The sequence below is a fragment of the Trifolium pratense genome, linkage group LG2 (assembly GCF_020283565.1).
Source record: "Trifolium pratense cultivar HEN17-A07 linkage group LG2, ARS_RC_1.1, whole genome shotgun sequence".
In the NCBI taxonomy this organism is placed as follows: Eukaryota; Viridiplantae; Streptophyta; class Magnoliopsida; order Fabales; family Fabaceae; genus Trifolium; species Trifolium pratense.
This window is the reverse complement of record NC_060060.1, coordinates 14613504-14636386: the sequence shown is the minus strand read 5'-3', so window position 1 is coordinate 14636386 and position 22883 is coordinate 14613504. Positions and strand designations below refer to the sequence as shown.

Here is a 22883-nt window from a genome sequence, read left to right as displayed (position 1 = left end):
TATAATTACACAAACAAAATGTTATGCTTTCTTCGATTTTCTCATTAATCGGACATAAAAAATGAGATACAAGGCACAACAATGAAATTCAAGGGAGTCAGATTTGATGCGGTCGAAAAAGTTTCAATTTCAACAGTTAAATTAGTTTATACCACAATATAATTATTTGACAATTGTAATCTAAACAATTCAATAAAAGATCCATAAACACAGTGCGAAAACTGTGGCTATATATTTGATTTTATGTATTTTCCGTCATCTTGTGCGGCGCTATTTAATTTTCTGTATTGTTGGGTGTTCTTTCAATCAATTGCATACCCCAATCAATGATTTATCATATTATTTGTAGTATGCATTTTGCTGTTGTATGACTTAAATTTTGTGAGTTTGTTCGTAAATTCATCTTTTATATTTTCAACTATTGAATATTGATAGTATTTTATGTATTACAATATTACATCAATTTAAATGAGTAAATATCATTTTGTATTGGTAAAAAAAATATATTTCATTTACATTCAAAAAACAGTTTTTATTATTTTTATATAATAGATTTTTAAAAAAGTTAGTAAAATAGTAATCTTTTTCTCTCAGCGCCGCAAACCTCACTCACTCTCAGGCCTCAGCGCGGCACCGCCGGTTCTCGCCCCGTCTTCCTCTTCTCTCACCACCACAACCGTCCTCTCAACTTCTCTCCCAACCTCTCTCTCTCTCTCGCTCACAACTCACAAGTTTTCTCTCACGTCCTCCCTTCTTCAACTTCGCAATCACAACTTCTCCACTCATCCTCTCACAATTTCTCTGTTCGTGCAATCCTAAACCCTAATCCTTTTTATTATTCTTCTTATTTTTATCCTAATCAAACACCTCTACCTCATTCTATGATTTTTCTTTCTTATAACGCTAACTAATTCTGATTCTGTAAATTCGATTACTTCATTTTCTAAAAGTTTGTAATTTTTTAACAGGTAGTACAATGTCTTGCACCACTACTTTCAATGTTGGATTTTCTAAGCCACTTGGGTTCAGAAACAATTTTACTTTTCACAAATCTTCTACTCACTTATTAAAGACCTTCAATTTGAGCTTCACTGATCATAGTTTTAGTTTGTGTAATTCGCATTCGAGCTCATTCCGAAGTGTTTTGAATTGTGTTGCTCAGAGTTCAGAGCAATCAGCTTCTGTTGGGGTTGATACAAAAAACAATTCTAGTAAGCATTGCTTTTAATCAATCTTTTAATTCCCTTTTGTATTATTGTATATTGTTTAATCTTACCGGTTTTTTGTTATTAATTCAGAGCGAAAACGGTTAAATGTGTTATATATATGAGTATGAATTGTATACTAACTTTATTGCTTGTACTTTTGTTTTTGTTGCTTATTTCTTAGAAGAAAAGGTGGTTGTTCTGGTTATTGGTGGAGGGGGACGTGAACATGCACTTTGCTATGCGTTGCAACGATCACCGTCGTGTGAAAGTGTATTATGTGCTCCCGGCAATGCAGGAATTGCCAGCTCAGGAAATGCGACGTGCATCTCAGAACTCGATGTTTATGATGGTGCAGCTGTAGAGTCATTTTGTCGGGAGCGGGGGGTGGGGCTAGTTGTTGTGGGACCTGAGGCTCCGCTTGTTGCAGGTTTATCAAATTATTTAGGTAAGGCTGGAATCCCAACTTTTGGTCCTTCTGCAGAGGCTGCTGCTCTAGAAGGTTCTAAGAATTTCATGAAGCATTTGTGCGACAAGTACAATATTCCAACTGCCAAGGTCTGTTTTCTTGTTCTGGTTTTCATCAAACATATTAATGATTGAACCTTGTTTTTTTTTTTTTTGGTACAAGATTGAGCCTTGTTCTATTCGAATGATATTTGCGAATGTTTCCTTCATGTATGTATGGTATCTTATAACAAGCTTATATGATATTTTCCTGGTATCTTAATTAAAACTGTCTACTTGTCTCGTCTCTTTATCGTTCTATTTATTCACGTCGGGATATAGTTTTGACTTTTGAGAAATGATTCATGTGATAATTAATGGAGACATCATGTTTTTCCTTATTTGTCCTATTTATTCCCTGTACATGGTGTTCTTCACTGCTTGTTTATTTTGCTTCCAGGTTTTTGTCATAGTATTTACTTATAAATGACTTATTAGTGCAGTACAAAACGTTTACAGACCCATCTGCTGCAAAGCAATATATTCAAGAAGAAGGAGTGCCGATTGTTGTCAAAGCAGATGGATTGGCTGCTGGTAAAGGAGTTACTGTTGCCATGACACTGGAAGAAGCATATGAAGCAGTTGATTCAATGCTGGTGAAGGGTGATTTTGGTTCTGCAGGTTGTCGTGTCATTGTTGAGGAATTTTTAGAAGGAGAAGAAGTGTCTTTTTTTGCTTTGGTTGATGGAGAAAATGCAATTCCATTAGAATCTGCTCAGGACCACAAGAGAGTTGGTGATGGTGACACAGGGCCAAATACTGGCGGCATGGGTGCATACTCTCCTGCTCCTATATTAACCAAGGAACTTCAATCTATAGTAATGGATTCTATTATCATGCCAACCGTAAAAGGAATGTCTGCAGAAGGTTGCAAGTTTATTGGTGTTTTATATGCTGGGCTTATGATCGAGAAGAAATCTGGCATGCCTAAGTTAATTGAGTACAACGTGCGATTTGGTGATCCAGAGTGCCAGGTCAGTTAAATCATAAGATGCAGTTTCTAACTTACGTACTTATTACTTAACCCTTAAATACTCTGTAAAAGGTTAAAACTACGAAGGCATTGGTGACAAGAAATTGTGTTAGGAATTCATAGTGTTCTCATAGATACACAAAGCACAGTCGGTAGTTTAGATATGTTGGTGTAACGTAATTTCTCTTTATTATTCTTTTGAAAAATGTGGTGACTTTGATGTCTATAATGCTTGAATGTTAAATTTTCTTTTTTTGGGGTCATCTCCATTTGGTTTTCAAATTGATATCCAACACTTTCAAACCTTTCATCTTATATTATTTCACACGCATAACTTTTATCATATTTGAGTAACACACACCAACCAAACATCATTATTTTATTTGCAAAACAAAGGGGGTATAACATTTGATAACAGCTGATCACATTATTTAACACTATGTTTTATGTTACTAAATTGAAGCTATTATAACTTATGCATATCGTTTTTCCTTTTGGAATTTTACACAGGTCTTGATGGTTCGGTTGGAGTCTGATTTGGTGCAAGTTCTGCTTGCAGCTTGCAGGGGAGAGTTGAGTGGTGTATCACTGGATTGGTCTCCCGGGTCTGCTATGGTTGTGGTAATGGCAAGTAAAGGATATCCTGGTTCATATGAGAAGGGAACTATAATTGAAAACCTTGAAGAAGCTGAGCTTGTTGCTCCAGGTATCAAGATATTCCATGCTGGAACTGCTTTTGATTCTGAAGGAAGATTTATTGCAACTGGGGGGCGTGTTCTTGGGGCTACTGCCAAGGGAAATGATCTTGAAGAGGCACGTGATCGAGCTTATCAAGCTGTTGAAAATGTTAAATGGCCAGGAGGCTTCTATCGCCGAGATATTGGGTGGAGAGCCCTTCCTCAGAAACATGCCACAAAGGTGTAAACTACTCTGACAAGGTTAGTAATAGACATGGTCAACAATCAATAACCGTGAATCGGATTACAAACCTAGGGCATCTCCTAGATAAGAAAGGGTAATCCATAGTTGATGTACCTTGTAATTTATTTTTTGTACAACAGTTTTGATAGGACAAATGATGATTAGATTGAGACTTGAGAGTGATACAGATTGATTTTCAACAAAAACTGTCCCACCTTGGTATTTTTTGTGCCCACAGAGCAGAAAGACACCTAGTAAAGTTGACAGTGAACCGAGTATTTGTTTTATTCATTTAACGATGCCTTAGAAGTAACAGTATTGTGCATTTATTCTAATAATTCCACCTGGATTGAGTAATTAGCAGTGATATTAAAACAAGTTTGAAAGGGTTGCCAGACAGTGATCTTACCAACAGACGAGACAGAATGAAATTACTGTCCCAACCCACGGACTCAAAATCCAAACAGAAGTACAATAAGTGAAATTTTTGGATAACTCTTTCTTCTTGACATGGAAACTGACATGCCATTTGAAATTATCAAACAAAATAAAATAAAATATGAAGTAATAAGGAAGGGAATTTTCTTCTTTTCTTAATAGAGTACCAGACTTATCTCACGGCTATATGACCAAAGATCAGGTAGTGAAGGATTATAATCATTTGGTAGAGTATGAAACTTGGTCACCAGCAGCAGCACACCAAAACACAAAATCTGGTTAATGGTCAAATGTGTTTTTTTACAAGGCAAAGTATTAGTGATTTGTTAAGGGATAAAGATTAGTTAGTAGCACATATTCAGTCTTAAACTCTCTACATAATAATCTTTCCATTTTCCATTCCTTATGACGTTACTCCTTCAGAAATTTTCCACATAATAATAATAATAATACTTTTTCCACCTTTTTAAATAGTACGTTTTATTCCTCTCTGAAATTTGTTGGAGCGTGTAATGCCTTTTTTAGAGGGTGTAATACCTTTGTGGTAGAATTATGGGGCTGTTCAAAGGTGTAAATATTGCTTGTAATAAAGGATTTCAAGTTATGACTTTGTGTTCATTCAGAAGCGGTGTTGAAGAGTTTGAATAACATTACCCCTAGTTGTATGGTGGGTTTGTAGACAGATCAATAAAGTTCAGAAGCTTTAAAAGTTGAATCAGAGGGTTAAAGTTGCAGACCTGTTGACATTACAGGGAAACAATTGGGATGCTGGTCAAATTAATGCCATATTTCCCTCAAATGTTGCTAAGAATATATTTGTGGTTCCTTTGTTTGATATTCAGGGACCAGGTGTGTTGATTTGGAAAGGGGATATGAATGGATTATATAGTGTGAAGTCAGGTTACAATATGGGGTTGAATATGAAGCAAGGGACAGATGATAACAATGGAGGTCATGACTGGTTTTGTGTGTGGAATGCGCATGTTCCGCCGAAGGTTCGTAATCTTATTTGGAGGATTGCTCGTAATTGTTTACCAACCCGTCTCCGTTTAAACGAGAGGCATGTCCCTTGTTCTATAAACTGTGAAATTTGTAATGATTCAGTGGAGAGTGATTGGCATTTTCTTTTTCAGTGTGATACGAGTATTCAGAGTTGGCAAACAGCAGGATTATGGCCTCAAGTTCGGGACAGAGTGCAAAGAATGAATTCAGTAGCAGAAGTGGTGCTAGATATATGCTCGCGAGAAGTCGAGGCTGTGGTGAACCGATTTATGATGATTGTGTGGGGACTGTGGCATAACAGGAATGAATGGATATGGAATCAAAAGCAAATGAACCCGGACCAGATTAATCATTGGGCACAAGCACGGTGGTCCGAATGGAATGCAGCACAACATCGGGTTACAGCAGATGCTACCGAAGGTTCTGCTGTTCAGAGGCGATGGGTTAAACCAAATACCGGAGAATTAAAATGTAATGTTGATGCGGCTTGTCATCGTTCAATCGACAAGACTAGCTATGGATGTTGTTTAAGAGATTCAAATGGTGATTTCATTCAAGCTTTGTCAGGTTGGTGCAATCCTGAGTTATCAGTATGTGAGGGGGAGGCACTAGGAATGTGGCAAGCCATGTCATGGGTTCAGAATTTGGGTTTGAGTAAAGTGATATTTGAAAGTGACTCCAAGACCTTAGTTGATGCAGTTAACTCCAAATCTGTAGGTGGTTCAGAATTTCATGCTTTAGTCTCTTTAGAATTTTGCTTAGTTTAAATAACAATTTGAGGTTAAGTTTATTCTCCGGCAAGCGAATATGGTCGTCCAGTTTAGCAAAAGCGGCCATTTCTAATGATAGTCGGCAGTCGTTTGATTTTATTCCTCCTTGTATTTATCGTTATTTAATTAATGATATGAGTTGAGTTTGTTTTGTTAAAAAAAAAAAGCAATATAAAAAAAAGACCTGACAAAAAAAAACAATATAAAGAAAAGGAAAAACTATTTACACTAGGGTGCATTTGAAATGTTAATAATTGAAATGTTTTTTTAAAGTGTAAATATGTTTACAATAATAGTGTTTTTTTTATCGACAATGAATTGATTCAAGTGGTATGAGTCTTGGTCCCCTTAAGCATGTGGTCAAAGATTCGATTTTTGGCTCATGCGTATGGAGAAAATTCAGTTGGAAAGGGAGAACCCACCTTGTATGCCCCACAAGTTCCCCGACGAAGATTAATTATCGTGGAAACTTCGTACCAATATTAACCAAAAAAAAAAACTTTTTTCATATATAATATTTTTACAATATTTTCTAGCTTAATTAATCTACAATGTTTTTTTACACAATACTGTACTAATACTATTATATTAAATTAAATAATAAATAAAATTATAATCTCATTTTGTTTTGCCTTGTTTGGCATCACCAAATTAGAGCTTGTGAATCCATTCAAGCAAAAAACACTTTCCAATTCTTCCATTTCTCGTCTCGTCTCGTCATCTTTTGTTTTGTGCCTTCAACACGAAGCAAAGGAACCATCAGGTTTGGTTTCCACCAACCCAACAACCCCAATTCCCAATTCCTCTCTCTTTCTCCATTATGTCACGCAAAATTTCCTTTTTGTGTGGAATTTTCAGAAATTAAGCTAGAAAATTGGTGAATTCAATGGCAACAGCAGTTTCAGGATCAATGGTGGGTGACTCATCATGGCAGGCACATTTGGCAATGGCATTGGTGCAGCTATTCAATGGTGGCTATCATGTAATTACCAAAGTAGCCCTTAATGTTGGGGTTAATCAGTTAGTTTTTTGCCTCTACAGAGATCTACTTGCCCTTTCTATCCTTGCTCCTATTGCTTATATTCGTGAAAAGTATGCTCTTTTTCCCTTTCCATTTCAAATTTATGTTATAAAAATGTACCCTTTTGATCTTTTCTTTATCTGGGTTATGATGTGATTGAAAGATTTTGTATTGCTCTAACTAGGATTCTAATCCTATTTTTGCGTTGTTTTTTTTTTTTATCACCCTTTTGAAAAGTTTGAATTTTGTTGATTGGATTTTTTTTATTTGATTCTGTAAGACACTGATGATGAGATTGAATTAGAATCTTAAAATGAAATGCCTTTTTCTCACGTCGCTGCCTTTGTTGGTCAGTCGTTTGAAACAATATGACTGCTCATATCTGCATGTTTGTAGCAAATGGGAGCTTGGTTCATTTATGTTAGGGAAATGATGCTTGGATATCAAAAGTTTGATGCCAAGTATGTTGTTACTTGGTTTTTGTATGTATTTTGAAATGTGTGTAAGTTAGTATAAGATCAAAAGTTAGTGAGATATAGAGAAAAGTACATATGGACAACTGTTAATATATAGAGGAAAGTTTGTGCTAATTATGTTTAGGGAAATGTGTGTAAGTTGTAGTATAAGATCAAAAGTCTATGTTCAAATAGCACAACTGTTATGTTACCTAATTCTTTATTTTGTGTCTTGTATTATGGGATTGGTGCCTTGGATTAGTCAGTTTTTAGGCAGGATATCGAGTTTCCAAAAAAAAAACTACGGTTTTTGTGACCTACATTTTTTTAACAAGTTTGGAATGTACATGAAATTGATGAAAATACTCCCTATGTCTTTAAATTTTTTTGCCAATTTAGAATATTGAGTATCAATTACGTACATTTTTTCAATAGTACCCTTATTTATTTGTACCTCAACTACCCTATATTAATTAGTCAAAAAATATCATTTTTACCATGAAAATAGGTGTAACTAATGATTTCTTAAGACATGCGCATAACCTTAAACAACAGATAATATGAAACGGAGAGAGTTACACTTGTGTTTATTGATATCTTGAGTTATCTGCCTGTTAATTAGAACACATTCCATGTTTAACTAATACTATCATGTAGTTTATCCTTTTTCATATTAGTTTGAGGTTATTAATTACTATTTAAAAAATCTTGTTCTAGTAATGTTATTGTTTGTGTGTGGTGGCTATTGATTCTAGACTTCCATTATTATCATATATGTGAAGATGACTCCTAATTTTGATTGTTAGAAGCATAGGTCAATGTCAATACCTACTTTGTACATTTTACTATGCTACTATATTCTACATTCTACATCTTCAATATTTCAAAATGATATTTTATCGTATTGTTCACTTTTTTAATGTTGTAAGAATATTTTGATCAAACCATGTTGGCCGAAGACGGACACGACCACCCATTACTAAGGACCTACTGATTTCATTCTTCTTTCTTGGATTAACTGGGTAAGGTTTTCGATACTAGTCACTTCCTATTTCCATTGCACATGGATAAGAGAATCTTTTATTGATGAGTGTGGTATTTTTGCGCTGTCATTCATGAACAGGATATTCGGCAACCAACTTCTGTTTCTTATTGGTTTGAGCTATACAAATCCAACTTATGCTGCTGCTACACAGCCAGCAATTCCAGTCTTTACATTTTTGTTCGCTGTAATGATGGGGTCAGTTTTGCGCTGTGTATCATAAATAAAACACGAACACAAATTGCACAATCTTAATTATTAATAAACTTATACGGATAAACCAGGACATACAGTAGTGCATACATTAATAAACTTTTTCTTGCAGTACAGAAAAAGTGAACTTGCGTAGGTATGAAGGTCTAGCAAAGGTTTTAGGAACTCTTATCTGTGTTTCTGGTGCCATATTGATGGTTTTGTATCGCGGTCCAATTCTGATAGGATATGCAGAAATTGATCATGTAGCACGAAATGAAATTAGTGCGAGAGGTCAACCTGAGCCTTCTGGATGGTTTATCGGTGCTTTACAGGATCGTGGTCTTGGCCATTTTCATCTTGGGGTTCTGTGCTTGATAGGAAATTGCATGTGTATGGCTGCTTTTCTGGCCATTCAGGTATGCATCTTTTTAGTATATTAAATTAAATGGATATTAATTACAGCATTAAGCGAAAACTTTGGTGCTCTTCAATATGTGTAATGTTGGTGCATTTAATTTATCACCATTAATTATTTTCAGGCACCAGTATTAAAAAAATATCCTGCAAATCTATCTGTCACGGCATATTCATATTTCTTCGGAGCTGCTATGATGGTGACAGTCTCATTTTTAATGACTAGTGAGTCAACTAGCTGGAGTTTGACATCGTCCGAAGTACTTGCTGTTATTTATGCCGTGAGTTACCAAAATTTTAAATCAGTCTCTAGTTTCATGTACTCTCCATTAATAATTGCCTATGATTTTGGTCCATATTTCTATATTAAACTGTTAGAACTGTCCTCAAAACTTCCCTGTTAATTGTTTGCACGATATCAGCTATCAATTTTTCACTGTTTGGTAGTCATTTTCACTTAATGAAGTAGGACTCGAAGTTTTTGCAAGTTTGTCATACTTTTAAAAGTTTAAACATTGGTTTAATTATGATATGTTATTAGTGTAAACTTTTTAATTATTTGTAAATTACTTGGTTGTTACCGGAGCAACTGAATTCATTGTTGCCCTTGTTGGCAAAATATCTCAAAACAGTTTCTCCCTTGGAGTGGCAATAGTTGAGAGTAATATGGGAATTTTCTGTTATGATTCGCGATGTGTTCTGTCTTGTGATGCAAGATTGTTAAATGGATGGAAACAATTGAGAGTATCCTATGTTCTTACAAATATGTTGATATATGTAAACTTCAATTAGATTATTTTGGTGGATTATTAATGTGTAGATTTCCACAACATTTTGATTTATTTGTTCAGGGAATTATTGCATCTGCCCTTAACTATGGACTCATTACATGGTGCAACAAAATAATAGGACCAGCTTTGGTTGCCCTATACAATCCACTTCAACCTGCATTTTCTGCCCTACTGTCTCGAATATTCCTCGGAAGTCCGATTTACTTAGGAAGGTATAGTATATATAGCTCCTTTTACTTCCAGATATTAATTGAATGCATTCTATTCTAACTTGAATAAATGGTTACAAACCTAGCATTACACGTTAATAATCCACCAAAATAATCTAATTGAAGTTTTTGAAAAACTGGAATCCACAACTTCATTTTCGGAAACAATTTTACCAGTAGACCTTTTTCGAAGTTTCTCGTTCTTAATGTTTTTTTACTATCCATGTGACAACAGCATCATAGGAGGATCATTTATCATTGCTGGTCTATATACTGTTACTTGGGGATCATATAGAGAAAGAAATGCAACAGTTGGAGTTAGTTGGGAAGCTGAACCACTTATCCGGGATAAATATCACGTTTTTTCTGTGTCCTCTAGTGTATCTACAAGTCCAAAATCATCAGCAGATTAAGGAAATTAATTACAAAATATCAATGCCTTGTATAAAAAAAGTTTTGTCATGGTTCTTCAATCTGTTACTGCTTGTCAAATTAACATGCAAGCAATTCTCTTGTTCATGGAACTCACTAAATATTCTGTAATATATTGTTACACTTTTCTACTAGATTTTCTGAAGTTTTGGTGATATCTAGCATATTGAAAATTTAACTATTAAATAGTAATGAAGTTTAAAATTGATTAAATTCTGCATTTTGGCAGCATTTGGAATCAAGTCCCTTGTTTTTTAGCGGATCAAATACACTCAATGTCTTTGTGAAAATGGTTTCATTTAATATAACTCAAAAATAGTGAAATATATTTGGCAAGTTGGAATATATTTAAATTGGAAGGTAAGAATGAAAATTATGTTCAACAGAAAAGGGAAAAAAAATTACTAAGTTAATAGTGACTTTGACCAATGAACATTTGTTTTGACCAATGAACATTAAATATACAGTATATCTTTTCCAGCCACCTCTGATTATTTATATTTCAAACAAGAAAAGTATGGAAAATTTAGGGGTGTATTGGTTTGAGATTTTACGAGACAATTTTGGCAAAAAAAAGTTTTGATGATTTTATGAGATTTTGTTGGACTATATTGATTTGATGAGACAATTAAAGACTTTTTTACAATCAAGATTTTTAACACATGATTTGAATGAACTTTGAGAGATTTTTTTCAAAAGATTTTTTACGATCAAGATTTCATAATAATACTTTATTATGAAACTTTTGTAAATTAAGAAAATTTTTAAAAAATCAATAAATTTTAATAAAAGAAATTATATTTTTTTGAGAATCCAAAAACAAAAAATTCCTTTTTTTTTTACACTTAAAAAGAAGCAGATGTATTTGATAAGAAGAAGGAAAAAAAAACTGGTACAGTGATGATGAAAATAAAAAATCTTGGAGAGTTTGAAAAAGTCTCGAAACTTTTAGTGAGATTATTGAATAAGTGAACAAAGAAAAGAAGAAGAATTCGTCAAAAAAGAAGAAGAAGAAAAAAATCTGGTGCAGTAATGATGAACTGCGAAAATAATAAAGAAGAAGAAGAAATTTGATACATTGACTTTTGGTGAGATTGTTGAAAAGTCTTAAGACTTAAGACTTGGAGAATTCAAAAAAGTCTTAAGACTTTTGGTGAGATTGTTGAAAAGTCGTGTATTTCCAACTAAAAAGTCTCTCAAAATTCAATGAATTATAGCTGTTATTGTGCTGTTGTTATACTCTTATTCTGTGGCTAGTATCTTATAATTCTGTCCAAAAAATCATTTAGGGTCTGTTTGGTTCAACATAGGGGGAGGGGAGGGGAGGTATTTTAATGAAGGGGAAGGGAGGTGAGGGGAAGGGAGGTGAAATTTGTACTTACACATATGTTTGGTTCAAAAGAAGGAAGGGGAGGGGAGGTGAGGGATTTTAATTAGATATATGTTTGGTTCAAGAGGGGGAGGGGAGGAATTTTATAACTAATTTACATTTTTATCCTTATAATCTTAAAACCATATCATAATAATAAATCATACCACAAATTTGGTATAAAATAAAATAAAAAGTATACCACACATGAATTGAGTTATATCTCTTCGACACAAATTAAACTATTTGTTGATAGTAATTTTTCAACCCTGATAATAAATGTAATCCAATAAGACATTTATAAAATTAAATTCTACAAAAATTGAACCAAACACATTTCATTAAAATTTTCCCCTCACCTCCCCTCTCCTCCCCTCCATTTACCTCGAACCAAACACACCATTAGTATCTTAATTTAATATTCTTATTTTTTTCAACCACCTCTCATTATTTAGTATTCTTATAAAAACTTTGAATACCAATTAAAACTCTAAGCTCTTCAAATAATTTTAAAAAATTGAGTAATTATTTTGACTAGAACTTAATTATATATATTTTTTTGCAGAATCAACAAATACTACTAAAATTCAAAAACTATAAAATTCTGAATTTAATTATACTTGTAACCATGTAAGAAAATTAAAAAATTAATCAATCGTTAGTTGGTTCAGTGGTGGTTGACGTTGAACTTGGTAGTGAGGACCACAGTTCGATATTCCGCAACTGCAATCAGAAAGGGCTGAAATCGGTCAGAACCGACCCTCGAACCAGATTAAACTTATGGTGTAAAAAAAAAATTTAAAATTAAATTAACTTTTTATTTTTGGAGATAAAATAAGTATAGTCAAAATGTTGATATCTTGTTCGTTTTTTGTCTGCAGTGATTACCTTCGACCTAACCGACGACCTTCAAAACCGAATGTTCTTCCATTTTAGAACAAATTCTCTCTTCAAAATTCAATTCTTTGATAACAACAATGTCTCAATCATCTTGTTCCCATAGAATCTCATTCTCCTACTGAAAATTCTTCAACAACAACATCACTGTGTTGTTCATCTTGATTCATCACACGAAATGCCATGCTTTCTTCAACCACCTAATCAATACCCCAAAATCCCATCTGGGTTTTCTCTAAATCATCAAAAGATATGGTCTTTGCAAAAATCGCTTCACTTGTTTCCTTCAAATTCTCAACCCCACAATCATCACCTAATCTCAGAATCTCTTCTTCTCTTCAAGATTTCACTTCATATACCCATTTGAAACAACCCCTTCAAACTGCAGTAACAACAACAACAACAACACCAGCATCTTCTAGGAAGAAATGCATCAGAACTATAAGGCTTGTACTTTTACTTACATTGTTTCTTTTACTCACATACTTGATTTTTATGTTTGTTTACTCTTTTTGGAATATTGGGTCTGGTAAATACTATGTTGTTCTTGATTGTGGTAGTACCGGAACTCGTGTTTATGTGTATAATGCTTATGTTCAATTTAAGAGACATAGTAGTCTTCCTATAGCGGTTAAGTCTTTGAGAGATGGCTTGCATAGGAAGAAGCCTACTGGTCGTGCTTACGATCGGATGGAAACTGAACCGGGGATTGATAAGTTAGTATATAATGTTTCTGGTTTGAGGGGTGCTTTGAAACCGTTAGTTAGGTGGGTGAAGAAGCAGATACCGGTGCATTCGCATAAGAGTACTTCTTTGTATCTTTATGCTACTGCTGGTGTTAGGAGACTTCCTAGGAAGGAGTCTAAGTGGTTGGTAGATAATGCTTGGTCTGTGATCAAGGATTCTCCTTTTTTGTGTAAGAAGGATTGGATTAAGATTATTTCTGGTACTGAGGAAGCTTATTTTGGATGGATATCGCTTAATTATCATAGTCGTATTTTGGGTGTTAGTCCTAGGAAGGCGACTTATGGTGCACTTGATTTGGGAGGATCGTCGTTGCAGGTTACTTTTGAGAGTGATCAACAAGTTAATAGTGAGACTAGTTTGTATGTTAGGATTGGATCGGTGAACCATCATCTTACTGCATATTCTCTTGAGGGTTATGGACTCAATGAGGCGTTTGGGAAGTCGGTGGCACATCTGTTTAAGAAAGAGTTTGGCTCATCAGCGGCTGGTAAAGATATAGAGCTCAAGCATCCTTGTTTGCAATCTGGCTACAAGGCTCGATACATATGCCCTCGTTGTGGCAAAGGTGGAAGTCTTTCTGTTGGTGAGAAACGGTTGAGTAAGCAAGGTGGGTCAGGAACTCCGTTAGTGCTTGTCGGTGCTCCTAATTGGCAACAATGCAGTGCACTTGCGAAAGTTGTCGTAAATTTGTCTGAATGGTCCAATCTCAGTCCAGGACTTGATTGCGGAGTGACACCTTGTGCATTGCAAGATAATCTCCCTCGCCCATATGGCCACTTTTACGTGATTTCTGGATTTTATGTTGTGTATCGGTTTTTCAACTTGTCTTCTGAAGCCACACTTGATGATGTGTTGAAAAAGGGTGAGGATTTCTGTGAAAAAAGATGGGATGTTGCGAAGAAAAGTGTTGTGCCTCAGCCCTTTATTGAGCAGTACTGCTTTAGGGCACCATACATTGCCTCACTTCTGAGAGAGGGTTTGCACATTAATGATAACCAAATATCTGTTGGCTCTGGCAGCATCACCTGGACACTTGGGGTTGCCTTGTTAGAAGCTGGGAAGGCATATTCCACTGGATTCGGGCTTCGTAACTTTGGAGTGCTCCAGATGAAGATAAATCCTCTTATTCTTATCGCTATCGTGTTGTTTTCTTTTATTGTCCTTCTTTGTGCTTTATCATGTGTTGGCAATGGGATGCCGAGATTTTTCCGGAGGCAACATCTTCCCATTTTCAGGCATAACGGTGTTTCCAGTGCTTCTGTTCTTAATTTTCAGCGATGGAGTCCAATGAGCTCCGGTAAGCTGTTTATCCAAACACTGATTTCTGATTACCCAATGATAACTTAACATAGTAACAGTTTAGTTCAAAGCTTTTCCTAGATGCTTACTAAATACCATTCATATGTTAGTAGTTTTTCTTTCAATTTTTACTATCAAATTTAGTTTAACGGCGATCACCTAATTAGATCATGGTAAATTTTTACCACTATAACTTCCTCAATTCCTTTTTAGTTGTCGTTTTAAGATACACACACCAAGAAAACCAATAGATTTTGTTATTTTTGATAGAGTTATTTGTCTTTTCTCTATAATACCCTTAACTGTTTATTATGACGTCCCACCTAGTTCTCTCTATGAGAGCATTACAACATAATAGTTAATGCTGCATTGAATTTTGAAAACGACAAATAAATAGGAACAAAGTTTTTATACAAAAGCGACCGTTAAAAAGGAACGGATGGAGTATCTTTTATTGCATTCTTATCATAACTTGCTTTTACTACTATAACTTAGTTTATGGATAATCTATGCACTCTACTTTTAAAATGACCTTTGATGCCATTTTACATCGATGATGCTGCAGGGGATGGAAAAATAAAGATGCCACACAGCCCAACAGTTGCAGGTCCACACGGAAGTCCATTTGCCATGGGGTATGATTTTGGTGATAACAGTGATGGCATCCAGCTAGTCGAGTCTTCCCTGTACCCATCAGCCAGTAGCGGAGTATCACATAGTTATTCCTCAAATAGTTTAGGGCAGATGCAGTTTGACAGCAGTAATACGGGTGTCTTCTGGTCTCCTCATCGAAGTCAGATGCGTCTGCAGAGTAGGAGATCACAGTCTCGAGAAGACCTCAATTCTTCAGTGGCTGAAGCACACCTGGTGAAGGTTTAAGGCATCATTTTCTGGAAATATTGGTATGATTACATCAATATTCTCTTTAAAGATAGTACATCTTTTTAACAGCCAAATTTCTTAGAGTTTTTCTTTGATTTTAGAGGGAATTATATTTGATACATAGAATCAACTGGCTGTAGGCAGATAATTATTATGCAAATATATATATTCTTTTCTGTTGAATGTTCTTTCTGTATTTCATTAATTCATTACAAATTCCTCACACATTAAGATTTCCACACAAAGTTTGTAGCAATGTTGTCTAAGTATAAGTGGATTTTGATGAATCGGCTATGAAAACCTCAACGCTGTCCTAGTTTCACTATTAGTGCATTAGTGGCCGCAGTTCTAGTTTTTGCTAGCTGAGGCGGTAGCAATAGCCGAAAGAGAACTTTAGGGTTTTTAAAAATAATAAAACTGAAGAATCTGCATGTATGTCGAACATGACCTATTTTTATAATAGAAAATTTGAAGAGCCCATGACTCGTGAGTATATTCATCGTAATAAGTAAACCTTTCAATACAATACAATAAGCTATGCTTTGACAAAAATAAAATAAAATACATAAGTTATGCTCTGCCTTCATGCCTTTTTTATTTGTATGGAACATGCCTTTTTATATATCATTGACTTATGTGGAGTAAGCTATTTGCCGCAACACTATTTGCTAGTGCTACTACCTCTGTCCCTAAATATAGGACCCCCTTGAGTAAATCACAGAAATTAAGAAAGTTGGTTAGTGTTAAATATGCTGACAATTAGTATTGCTTTTATAGATTGTGAATTAGTAGTTGATTTTTCATTAGAGTATTTATTATAGATTGTAGAAAAAGATGTATGCTGGTAAAGAAATAATTAATGTAGTTGAAATGAGTCTTATGAAAGGGACAAAGAAAAAACTCAAGAGGGTCTTAGAAAAGTTGAAAAAATTTGGCGTTCCACTATTTTCTGCGTCTGCTATTGGTAACACTGGTTTGTAGATTTTAGACTGTCTTTGTACGTGGGAGAAATTGTCATGGCCGGATATGAGATGTAGACCGATAAAATTAAGTCTCCAACTTTAATAAGACTTCTCATAGTCTTATTTCTGTCCTAGCATTTCAGAGGTTTTTGTCGTGGAGATGACCGAAGCTGAAGATAAAGTCTGATTGTTGGATGATTCCAAGTGAATTCACTTCTCCTGAAACTCACTTCTAAACTGGATTCCTCCACAAGTTGCATAGCTCAAACAAGTTCTCATTTTCGGAAACCGACATCTTCTATACTATGCTACTTGATGTCTCCGGTGGTTTAGTTTTTCTGGTGCCCCAAAGCCTTTGGAAGTGAAGTAAATCATCAAAATACTAACATGCAAAAGAATGGATCTATTCCATTATATTGACAACAAGATCAATTAACTATTAGCTTTTGTTATAGCATTCTTTAGAGTTTAGACTAATTAACTGTCATTACTACAGAGAAGAGAATGTTCTCGTGTTTCATAAGTGATTATTAACAAGATCAGTTGTAAACATAGTTCAACACTCACAATTTATACATCAAATATGCTACTGAATTTATTTTGAAAGTTATTTGCAACTTCTACTTTTAAAAGATTTTGACTACTATACTATTTACATTGTTAAATAAAGAGAAACTGGTTTTCAAGATTCGTCCAGTGTTCATATTTTTACCTTAGTGGAATGATGATAACCCCTAGAAGTTACAATGAACTTGAAATTGCTTGTTGCATAACTAAAACGTGAGTGATGAGTATTGACATATGGAGCCTACATGTCGCAAAAGTTTGAAAACTGTGTCTTTTTTATTAAAATAAAGGCAGTTGTTGATTTTAGATCGAATGATTGACATTGATTACAAGGTCCGTAAATCTGTTTCCGACAAACAGTTCCTGTCATTAGGGCATGTTTGTTATAGATTTTTTGAAAATAGATTCTTGTAGTGTTATATAATTTTGTGTAAAAAAAATTTAGAAAAAAACTTTTTATAAAATTTTCAAATGAAAATTTTGTTTGAATAGCTATTCTTAAAATGCTTGATTTCTTCCGTGTCAAATTGTTTTACGGAGAATATCCACTAAACTCTGTTTTTAATACCTTTGTACATAAAATAGACAATTAATTACACTATTAATTTTTTAAAATATAAGCAAATTATTTAACATATAGCTTATGGAGTTATATAAAAACAACACTCCACCTAAAAAATGGAAAGTTACCTTCACCGCAACAAATATTAACTTCCATTTATATATACTAGGGATAAACCCGTGCAACGCACGGGTTCGATTAAAATATATAATTAAAATATTTTTATAAATAAAAAATAATAATTGTGATAAGTATAATCATATATAGTTAAAAGATAGATATTAATTTAAAATATGATTATATTTAATATTAGTATATAAGTATAAATTTAAAAAAAAACAAGTTGTTTAGAAATATGAGTTTTTTCATTAATTTATATCGTAGTTTTATTTATAATTTAATGTAATAGATCTCTTATAATATTTTAGAATCATATTTTATTTTAATAGTGTAATCGTATAAGATCTTAGTTTTCTTTATATGAATTGCAACTGTATAGTCACATGTACCACTTTGCTTTTTATTTTTGATGTATTTTTTTTCCAATAAGATCTTAGTTTGAATGTTGATTTTCTTTATAAGATCTTAGTTTATTTTTGTTATAAATGTGAATATTTTTTGTTGCCAATATATAAGTTTGGATGATGATTTCATATATATGAATTTAGGCTTAGTTATTTGGCTCAGGTAAATAAAGTTTATTATTTTAGAAGAATTTCACATGTCATCTTATTATTTGCTTAAAAAAATGTTATATTTTTCTTACAAACATCTCACTATTTTATTTTGAGCCGTAACCTAAACATTTTTTTAACACTTTATAGAATATGTACTTATTTTATTTAAATATTTGCATTATTATTTAAATCAAATCAATAATTTTGAAATTTTTAGTGAATTTCAGATCACATGCACACACTATATGTAAAGAATGAGATTATCTAAATCACCTTATTATTTTGCATGTAATTATGTTTTAATATCTACAGTTTCTACAATTTCTAAAATTTATTTTGACGTATGAGCATCAACAATTTATATAGTTGATGATTTTTCATCTTAATCTTGAAAAATTATAACTATTTACTCTACCCCTTCACACAATTTAAGGTCTCTCAGATTTATAAAAAAGACGATTCTTGTTCTGATAATAAATTGTTTCTATTGAAGTTTCTTCTCAAACATTCACCTGATAGAATATTTATATCCCATATTTTATTGGTCAAAAATTTTCATAATGTTTTTAGCTAGCGGTTTTATTTATCTTCTTTTTACTATGCTTAATTCATTTTTTTTATCTTTCATTTTTTTTAATGATTTTTTTTGTCCCCTCATTGTTTTTTTGTCTTTTGCTATTGAATAATTTTTATTAGGGTTTTCAGTATAGTTTAGTAGTGCTTATTAGAATGCAATACTCTTTTTTTATAGAGGGGTACTTTTTTTTTATATAATATAGAGCAGTACTCTTAAATCATATTCTCAAAATATTATGCACAAAAAATTATTAGATCGAATTGTAGTCTTGCAAGATCATAAAAGCAATATAAAGGATACAATTTATAAATCCAGTAACCTGGTTACACATGCAAATTATTAGAGTTGATGTCTTGAAAGATTTTGAGAACGTATAAAAAATTGAAATTTATAAACAATAAAAGACATATATGTAAACTAATATAATTTTTTAATCATTGAATAACATAACTGATATTCAAGAGATTGACTCATCAACTACCACAAAAACCAATACTTGAAATGTAACCATCATCCCATAAGGTATTCAATGCAAAAAGTTATTTCATTCTAATAGAAGGTGAATAATATGTAACCTTTGAATAATGAATAAGAATAGTAAATGTCATTATATAAAATCAATTTTTTTTATTATAGATAGATAGATAGATAGAAAGTTGTAGAATTGTAAAAGTTATATTATTTATTTATTCACCTAGAATAAGAAGTTGCATGAAATTTTTTAGAGGTGTCAAATCATCACAATGCTTGCTTAATAGATAGAAGATAGATAAATAGATTTGAAAATTGAAAATAAATACAATATTCTAACAATTACTTAAAGCTTGCAACCGTGGAACAAAACACTAAATGATCATTTTCAACCTGAAAAAAGATAGAGGTAATTAAAAAAGTTATTAGATATGATGTCTTATAAGATCATAAGAGCAATCAAACAATTATAATTTACAAACTTAAATGAAAGACAATTATCTCATACCTATGTATATCAATTTCTTAAACATTGAGTCGCATGCTTGGGAATGTAACTATATATATATATATAGAAACACACACTAATGAATTTATGTAATCTTTAAAATATACTCATAACGCAAAAAAATGAGAGTTTGAAACGATGATACTTAGCTTGTTGAAGTTCCTTTGAGCAAGAAACACGTTTCAGTACAAAGAGGTTGATAGATTAAAGAATGAACACACAAAATGAGTATTACAATTGCATGATGTGAGAAAGTGGATAGGTTATTGCACATTTATACAGGATACTACTCAACTACAAATATGTTTAATTTTGTAAACGTTTTTTATATATGAAAAGTTGTGCTCTTTCAAGTTCTAGAGGATTAACACAATCATAAATTATATGAAAAATTTCCGTTTTGTTTTAGGAGTATTTAATTTTAGTTGGTCCCTTTTAATTTAATTTTTCATTTTTTCATTTTTTAGTATTGATATATCCTTTTGTAAGCAATTTTATTAGAGGTGCCACATCATCACAATGAAGGCTTTGGAGCAACTCAACCTTCCTTTTACTAGTAAAAGATTGTTTCCTTTACAGTATAAACAACAATAATTGTACCTTACAACAGAGACAAACAATTCCCAATTTCCATCATATTATGAGTTATGATACCGACAACTTCCTCATGTCACTCTCACTCACAAACAGTCCATGAAAACCATACGGCACCCTCCTTGGCAACTTCACCTCCGCCACTATCTCCAACTCCGGCGACTTAGCATCCATCACTATAAACCTCGACTCTCCCTTCTTCTCATCATGCACATAACTCACCAAATAACCATCATCCTCTTCAACACCATCCTCATTCGCCACAAAAAACGGTTCACCTCCAAAACAACCTTCTCCATACATCCTACACCCAACTTCCTCCCCTTTCAACACATCAATCTTAACAACTCCTGAAATCTTCGGCATTGGATTCCCAATGGCCGCGTAAACAAACCTACTTCTCTTCCCTTGAAATTTAGGGTTTAAAACTGCGAAATCAAGATTTCTAGCTGATAATGGTTGTCTTGATATAATCCCGGTTTCAATGTTAATCTTCACTTTCTCGATCATTGCATGAACAAGCTCCAATCTCTCCATTGTATGCTCAATGGAGAGAACATTCGGTGCTATAAGTGTAATCGTTTTTCCATCTTCTTCATCCCACGCGTTTATGGCGTGAACTATATTAAACCCTGGCACATCAAACCACTTTATCTTCGATTCATCGTTAGCATAACGAGGAAGTATTCCGATCCTTGGAATTTTCGAAGGATCGGAACCTACCGGAGGTCCACCTGAAATCATTTCAAGTGGATTCATCCCGAGCTGTATATCGGCAAATACAGCATATTTTTTAGTAATGGCGAAATCATGAAGAAATGATGGTCTTGTCATGGAGAAAACGGGAACATCGTTGTGTTTAACTCCGTTAGAATCAAAACGGAAATAGGTTAAAAAAGGCGGAATTGGACCGTAACGGAAAGCAAAAGTTTCACCTGTTTCACCATCAATTTTTGGATGTGCCGTCATACTCATGGAGAGTTTACCGTCAAAATCATAACGGCCAACTGTTTCAATATCACCATTTTCCGTTAACTTAATTTCATAAGGAAGATCTGATTCTCCCAAAGCGAAAAGACGGTTACCAAACAGAGCTAAACTGGTGTTTGCTAATCCAATGCCATTAGATAGATTATACTGACCGGTTATGACACGTGCGGCGGTTACAGAGCCACGTGCTGCAGAAGCAATAAGCGAATTGAAACCGGAAAACACGTTTGGGAAAAGTGGGTAACCCGCTTCGTTTTCGGTTTTGTATTTGTAAGTTTTAACGTAACGGCTACAGAGTGTGGCTTTTCCGTTTGAGATTGTAACGGCGTGAAGCATGCCGTCACCGTCAAAGAGGTGGTAAGGTCCACGTGGAAGGAATTGTGGGTTTGGGCCATTTCTTATGTAAGCGCCGTTAAGTGACGGTGGTAAAGTGCCGTTAATGATTTCGCATTGTGTTGGAGGGAGTTCATTTAGTACCGGGGAGAAATTTTGTGACAAAACATGTCTTGGATCAACTGATGGTTTTATTGGTGGGTCTATGAAATTGTTTATGATGTCATCAAATGTGTTGATTAATAGTGATGGAAATGATGGTTCTTGTTTTTTGGTTGTGGTTTTGAGGTTGTGGGTGGTGGTGGTGTTGGTGGTTTTGGGGGGTGTAGGAAGAGTTTTTGTGGTGGTAGTTTTTAGTGTTTGAGTTTGTGAAATTTGGGGTTTTTCTTTGGTTTTGATGGAAGATATGTTAAGTGGAGGGATAGGAGTTGTAGGTGGTTGTTTGCTTGTTATTATGATGGGTTTAGGGACCATGGTGATAAGGTATAATTGATATTAATTGGAGAAGAAGATAAAGTATGAGGTATAGGAAAAATTAAGAGTGGGGAATTGTGATTTTTGTGAGAAGGGAGGTATGATACTTATCTTGTGTTGGATGGGAAAAAATCAAAATGTTTTTATTGTTGACGGTTGTTGGGATGAAAATGAAATAATTAAGATATATGAGTTTTTGGGTTAATGCTATGGATTGGTTCACCGTGGACAAATGATCTATCGAATATGAGTTTTTGGTGCGTTAATCCTACTATAAATCAATAATTCCTAATTTTCACTTGATGTCGGAACGGACTTGATAAAGAATGTTGACTACTACCGATCGTTAGTTGATTTACGGTGATTGATGTTGGATTTAATAAAGAGGATCATGATTCGATTCCTCACAACTACGATCGAAAGATGGTTAAAGTCACTTGATGTCAGAACTAATTTTCAAATCAGATTAAATGGTTTAACGAGTCAGATATTGGTGGTAAAAACAAAAAATAAATAAATGGACTACTCAATATTTTTGGCCTATAACAAATCTAAATAAAGATAGAGATAATATGGATGAATTTGGAATATTAATCCAA

At 33.7% G+C, this 22883-nt stretch overlaps 5 protein-coding genes across 8 annotated transcripts; 4 read left to right on the top strand and 1 right to left on the bottom strand.

The window, feature by feature from the left end:
• Window positions 1-574: 574 nt before the first annotated feature.
• LOC123907460 (phosphoribosylamine--glycine ligase) lies at window positions 575-3895 on the top strand. 2 transcript variants are annotated; one of them, XM_045957756.1, is made up of 5 exons: window positions 575-803; window positions 969-1211; window positions 1393-1763; window positions 2156-2686; window positions 3196-3895. In XM_045957756.1, exons 2-5 carry the CDS (start codon window positions 977-979, stop codon window positions 3607-3609), a joined length of 1551 nt encoding a protein of 516 aa, XP_045813712.1. In that variant the 5' UTR covers window positions 575-803; window positions 969-976; the 3' UTR covers window positions 3610-3895. The 2 variants fall into 2 exon arrangements, with proteins under 2 accessions (XP_045813712.1, XP_045813711.1); XM_045957755.1 differs by having other exon boundaries at window positions 1390-1763.
• A 114-nt stretch (window positions 3896-4009) lies between these two features.
• Window positions 4010-5892, top strand: LOC123907461. The gene is made up of 2 exons (XM_045957757.1): window positions 4010-5039; window positions 5178-5892. Exons 1-2 carry the CDS (start codon window positions 4917-4919, stop codon window positions 5811-5813), a joined length of 759 nt encoding a protein of 252 aa, XP_045813713.1. The 5' UTR covers window positions 4010-4916; the 3' UTR covers window positions 5814-5892.
• A 526-nt stretch (window positions 5893-6418) lies between these two features.
• Window positions 6419-10509, top strand: LOC123907458 (WAT1-related protein At4g19185-like). Its single transcript, XM_045957754.1, has 8 exons — window positions 6419-6579; window positions 6675-6908; window positions 8252-8314; window positions 8416-8532; window positions 8660-8945; window positions 9069-9224; window positions 9795-9946; window positions 10179-10509. The coding sequence occupies exons 2-8, from the start codon at window positions 6703-6705 to the stop codon at window positions 10354-10356; spliced, it is 1158 nt and encodes a 385-aa protein (XP_045813710.1). The 5' UTR covers window positions 6419-6579; window positions 6675-6702; the 3' UTR covers window positions 10357-10509.
• Window positions 10510-12606: 2097 nt separating this feature from the next.
• On the top strand, window positions 12607-17148 carry LOC123907454 (probable apyrase 7). Of its 3 annotated transcripts, none has more exons than XM_045957747.1 (3): window positions 12607-14685; window positions 15253-15589; window positions 16675-17148. In XM_045957747.1, the coding sequence occupies exons 1-2, from the start codon at window positions 12894-12896 to the stop codon at window positions 15564-15566; spliced, it is 2106 nt and encodes a 701-aa protein (XP_045813703.1). In that variant the 5' UTR covers window positions 12607-12893; the 3' UTR covers window positions 15567-15589; window positions 16675-17148. The 3 variants fall into 3 exon arrangements, with proteins under 3 accessions (XP_045813703.1, XP_045813700.1, XP_045813701.1); XM_045957744.1 differs by having other exon boundaries at window positions 16667-17148; XM_045957745.1 differs by lacking the exon at window positions 16675-17148 and adding an exon at window positions 15673-15752.
• A 641-nt stretch (window positions 17149-17789) lies between these two features.
• On the bottom strand, window positions 17790-22398 carry LOC123907455 (probable carotenoid cleavage dioxygenase 4, chloroplastic). Its single transcript, XM_045957748.1, has 2 exons — window positions 20458-22398; window positions 17790-17825 (listed from the first exon to the last, which is right to left on the bottom strand). Exon 1 carries the CDS (start codon window positions 22282-22284, stop codon window positions 20539-20541), a length of 1746 nt encoding a protein of 581 aa, XP_045813704.1. The 5' UTR covers window positions 22285-22398; the 3' UTR covers window positions 17790-17825; window positions 20458-20538.
• Window positions 22399-22883: the final 485 nt, after the last annotated feature.

Coding starts and splice junctions, on each gene's coding strand:
- LOC123907460 (XM_045957755.1), top strand. CDS start 977: ATGTCTTGCACCACTACTTTCAATGTTGGATTTTCTAAGCCACTTGGG. Junction 1,764..2,155: donor ACAATATTCCAACTGCCAAG/GTCTGTTTTCTT, acceptor TTATTAGTGCAG/TACAAAACGTTTACAGACCC. Junction 2,687..3,195: donor TTGGTGATCCAGAGTGCCAG/GTCAGTTAAATC, acceptor AATTTTACACAG/GTCTTGATGGTTCGGTTGGA.
- LOC123907461 (XM_045957757.1), top strand. CDS start 4,917: ATGAATGGATTATATAGTGTGAAGTCAGGTTACAATATGGGGTTGAAT. Junction 5,040..5,177: donor ATGCGCATGTTCCGCCGAAG/GTTCGTAATCTT, acceptor TTTCTTTTTCAG/TGTGATACGAGTATTCAGAG.
- LOC123907458 (XM_045957754.1), top strand. CDS start 6,703: ATGGCAACAGCAGTTTCAGGATCAATGGTGGGTGACTCATCATGGCAG. Junction 8,533..8,659: donor TTGTTCGCTGTAATGATGGG/GTCAGTTTTGCG, acceptor TTTTTCTTGCAG/TACAGAAAAAGTGAACTTGC. Junction 9,225..9,794: donor TACTTGCTGTTATTTATGCC/GTGAGTTACCAA, acceptor TTATTTGTTCAG/GGAATTATTGCATCTGCCCT.
- LOC123907454 (XM_045957747.1), top strand. CDS start 12,894: ATGGTCTTTGCAAAAATCGCTTCACTTGTTTCCTTCAAATTCTCAACC. Junction 14,686..15,252: donor ATGGAGTCCAATGAGCTCCG/GTAAGCTGTTTA, acceptor ATGATGCTGCAG/GGGATGGAAAAATAAAGATG.
- LOC123907455 (XM_045957748.1), bottom strand. CDS start 22,284: ATGGTCCCTAAACCCATCATAATAACAAGCAAACAACCACCTACAACT.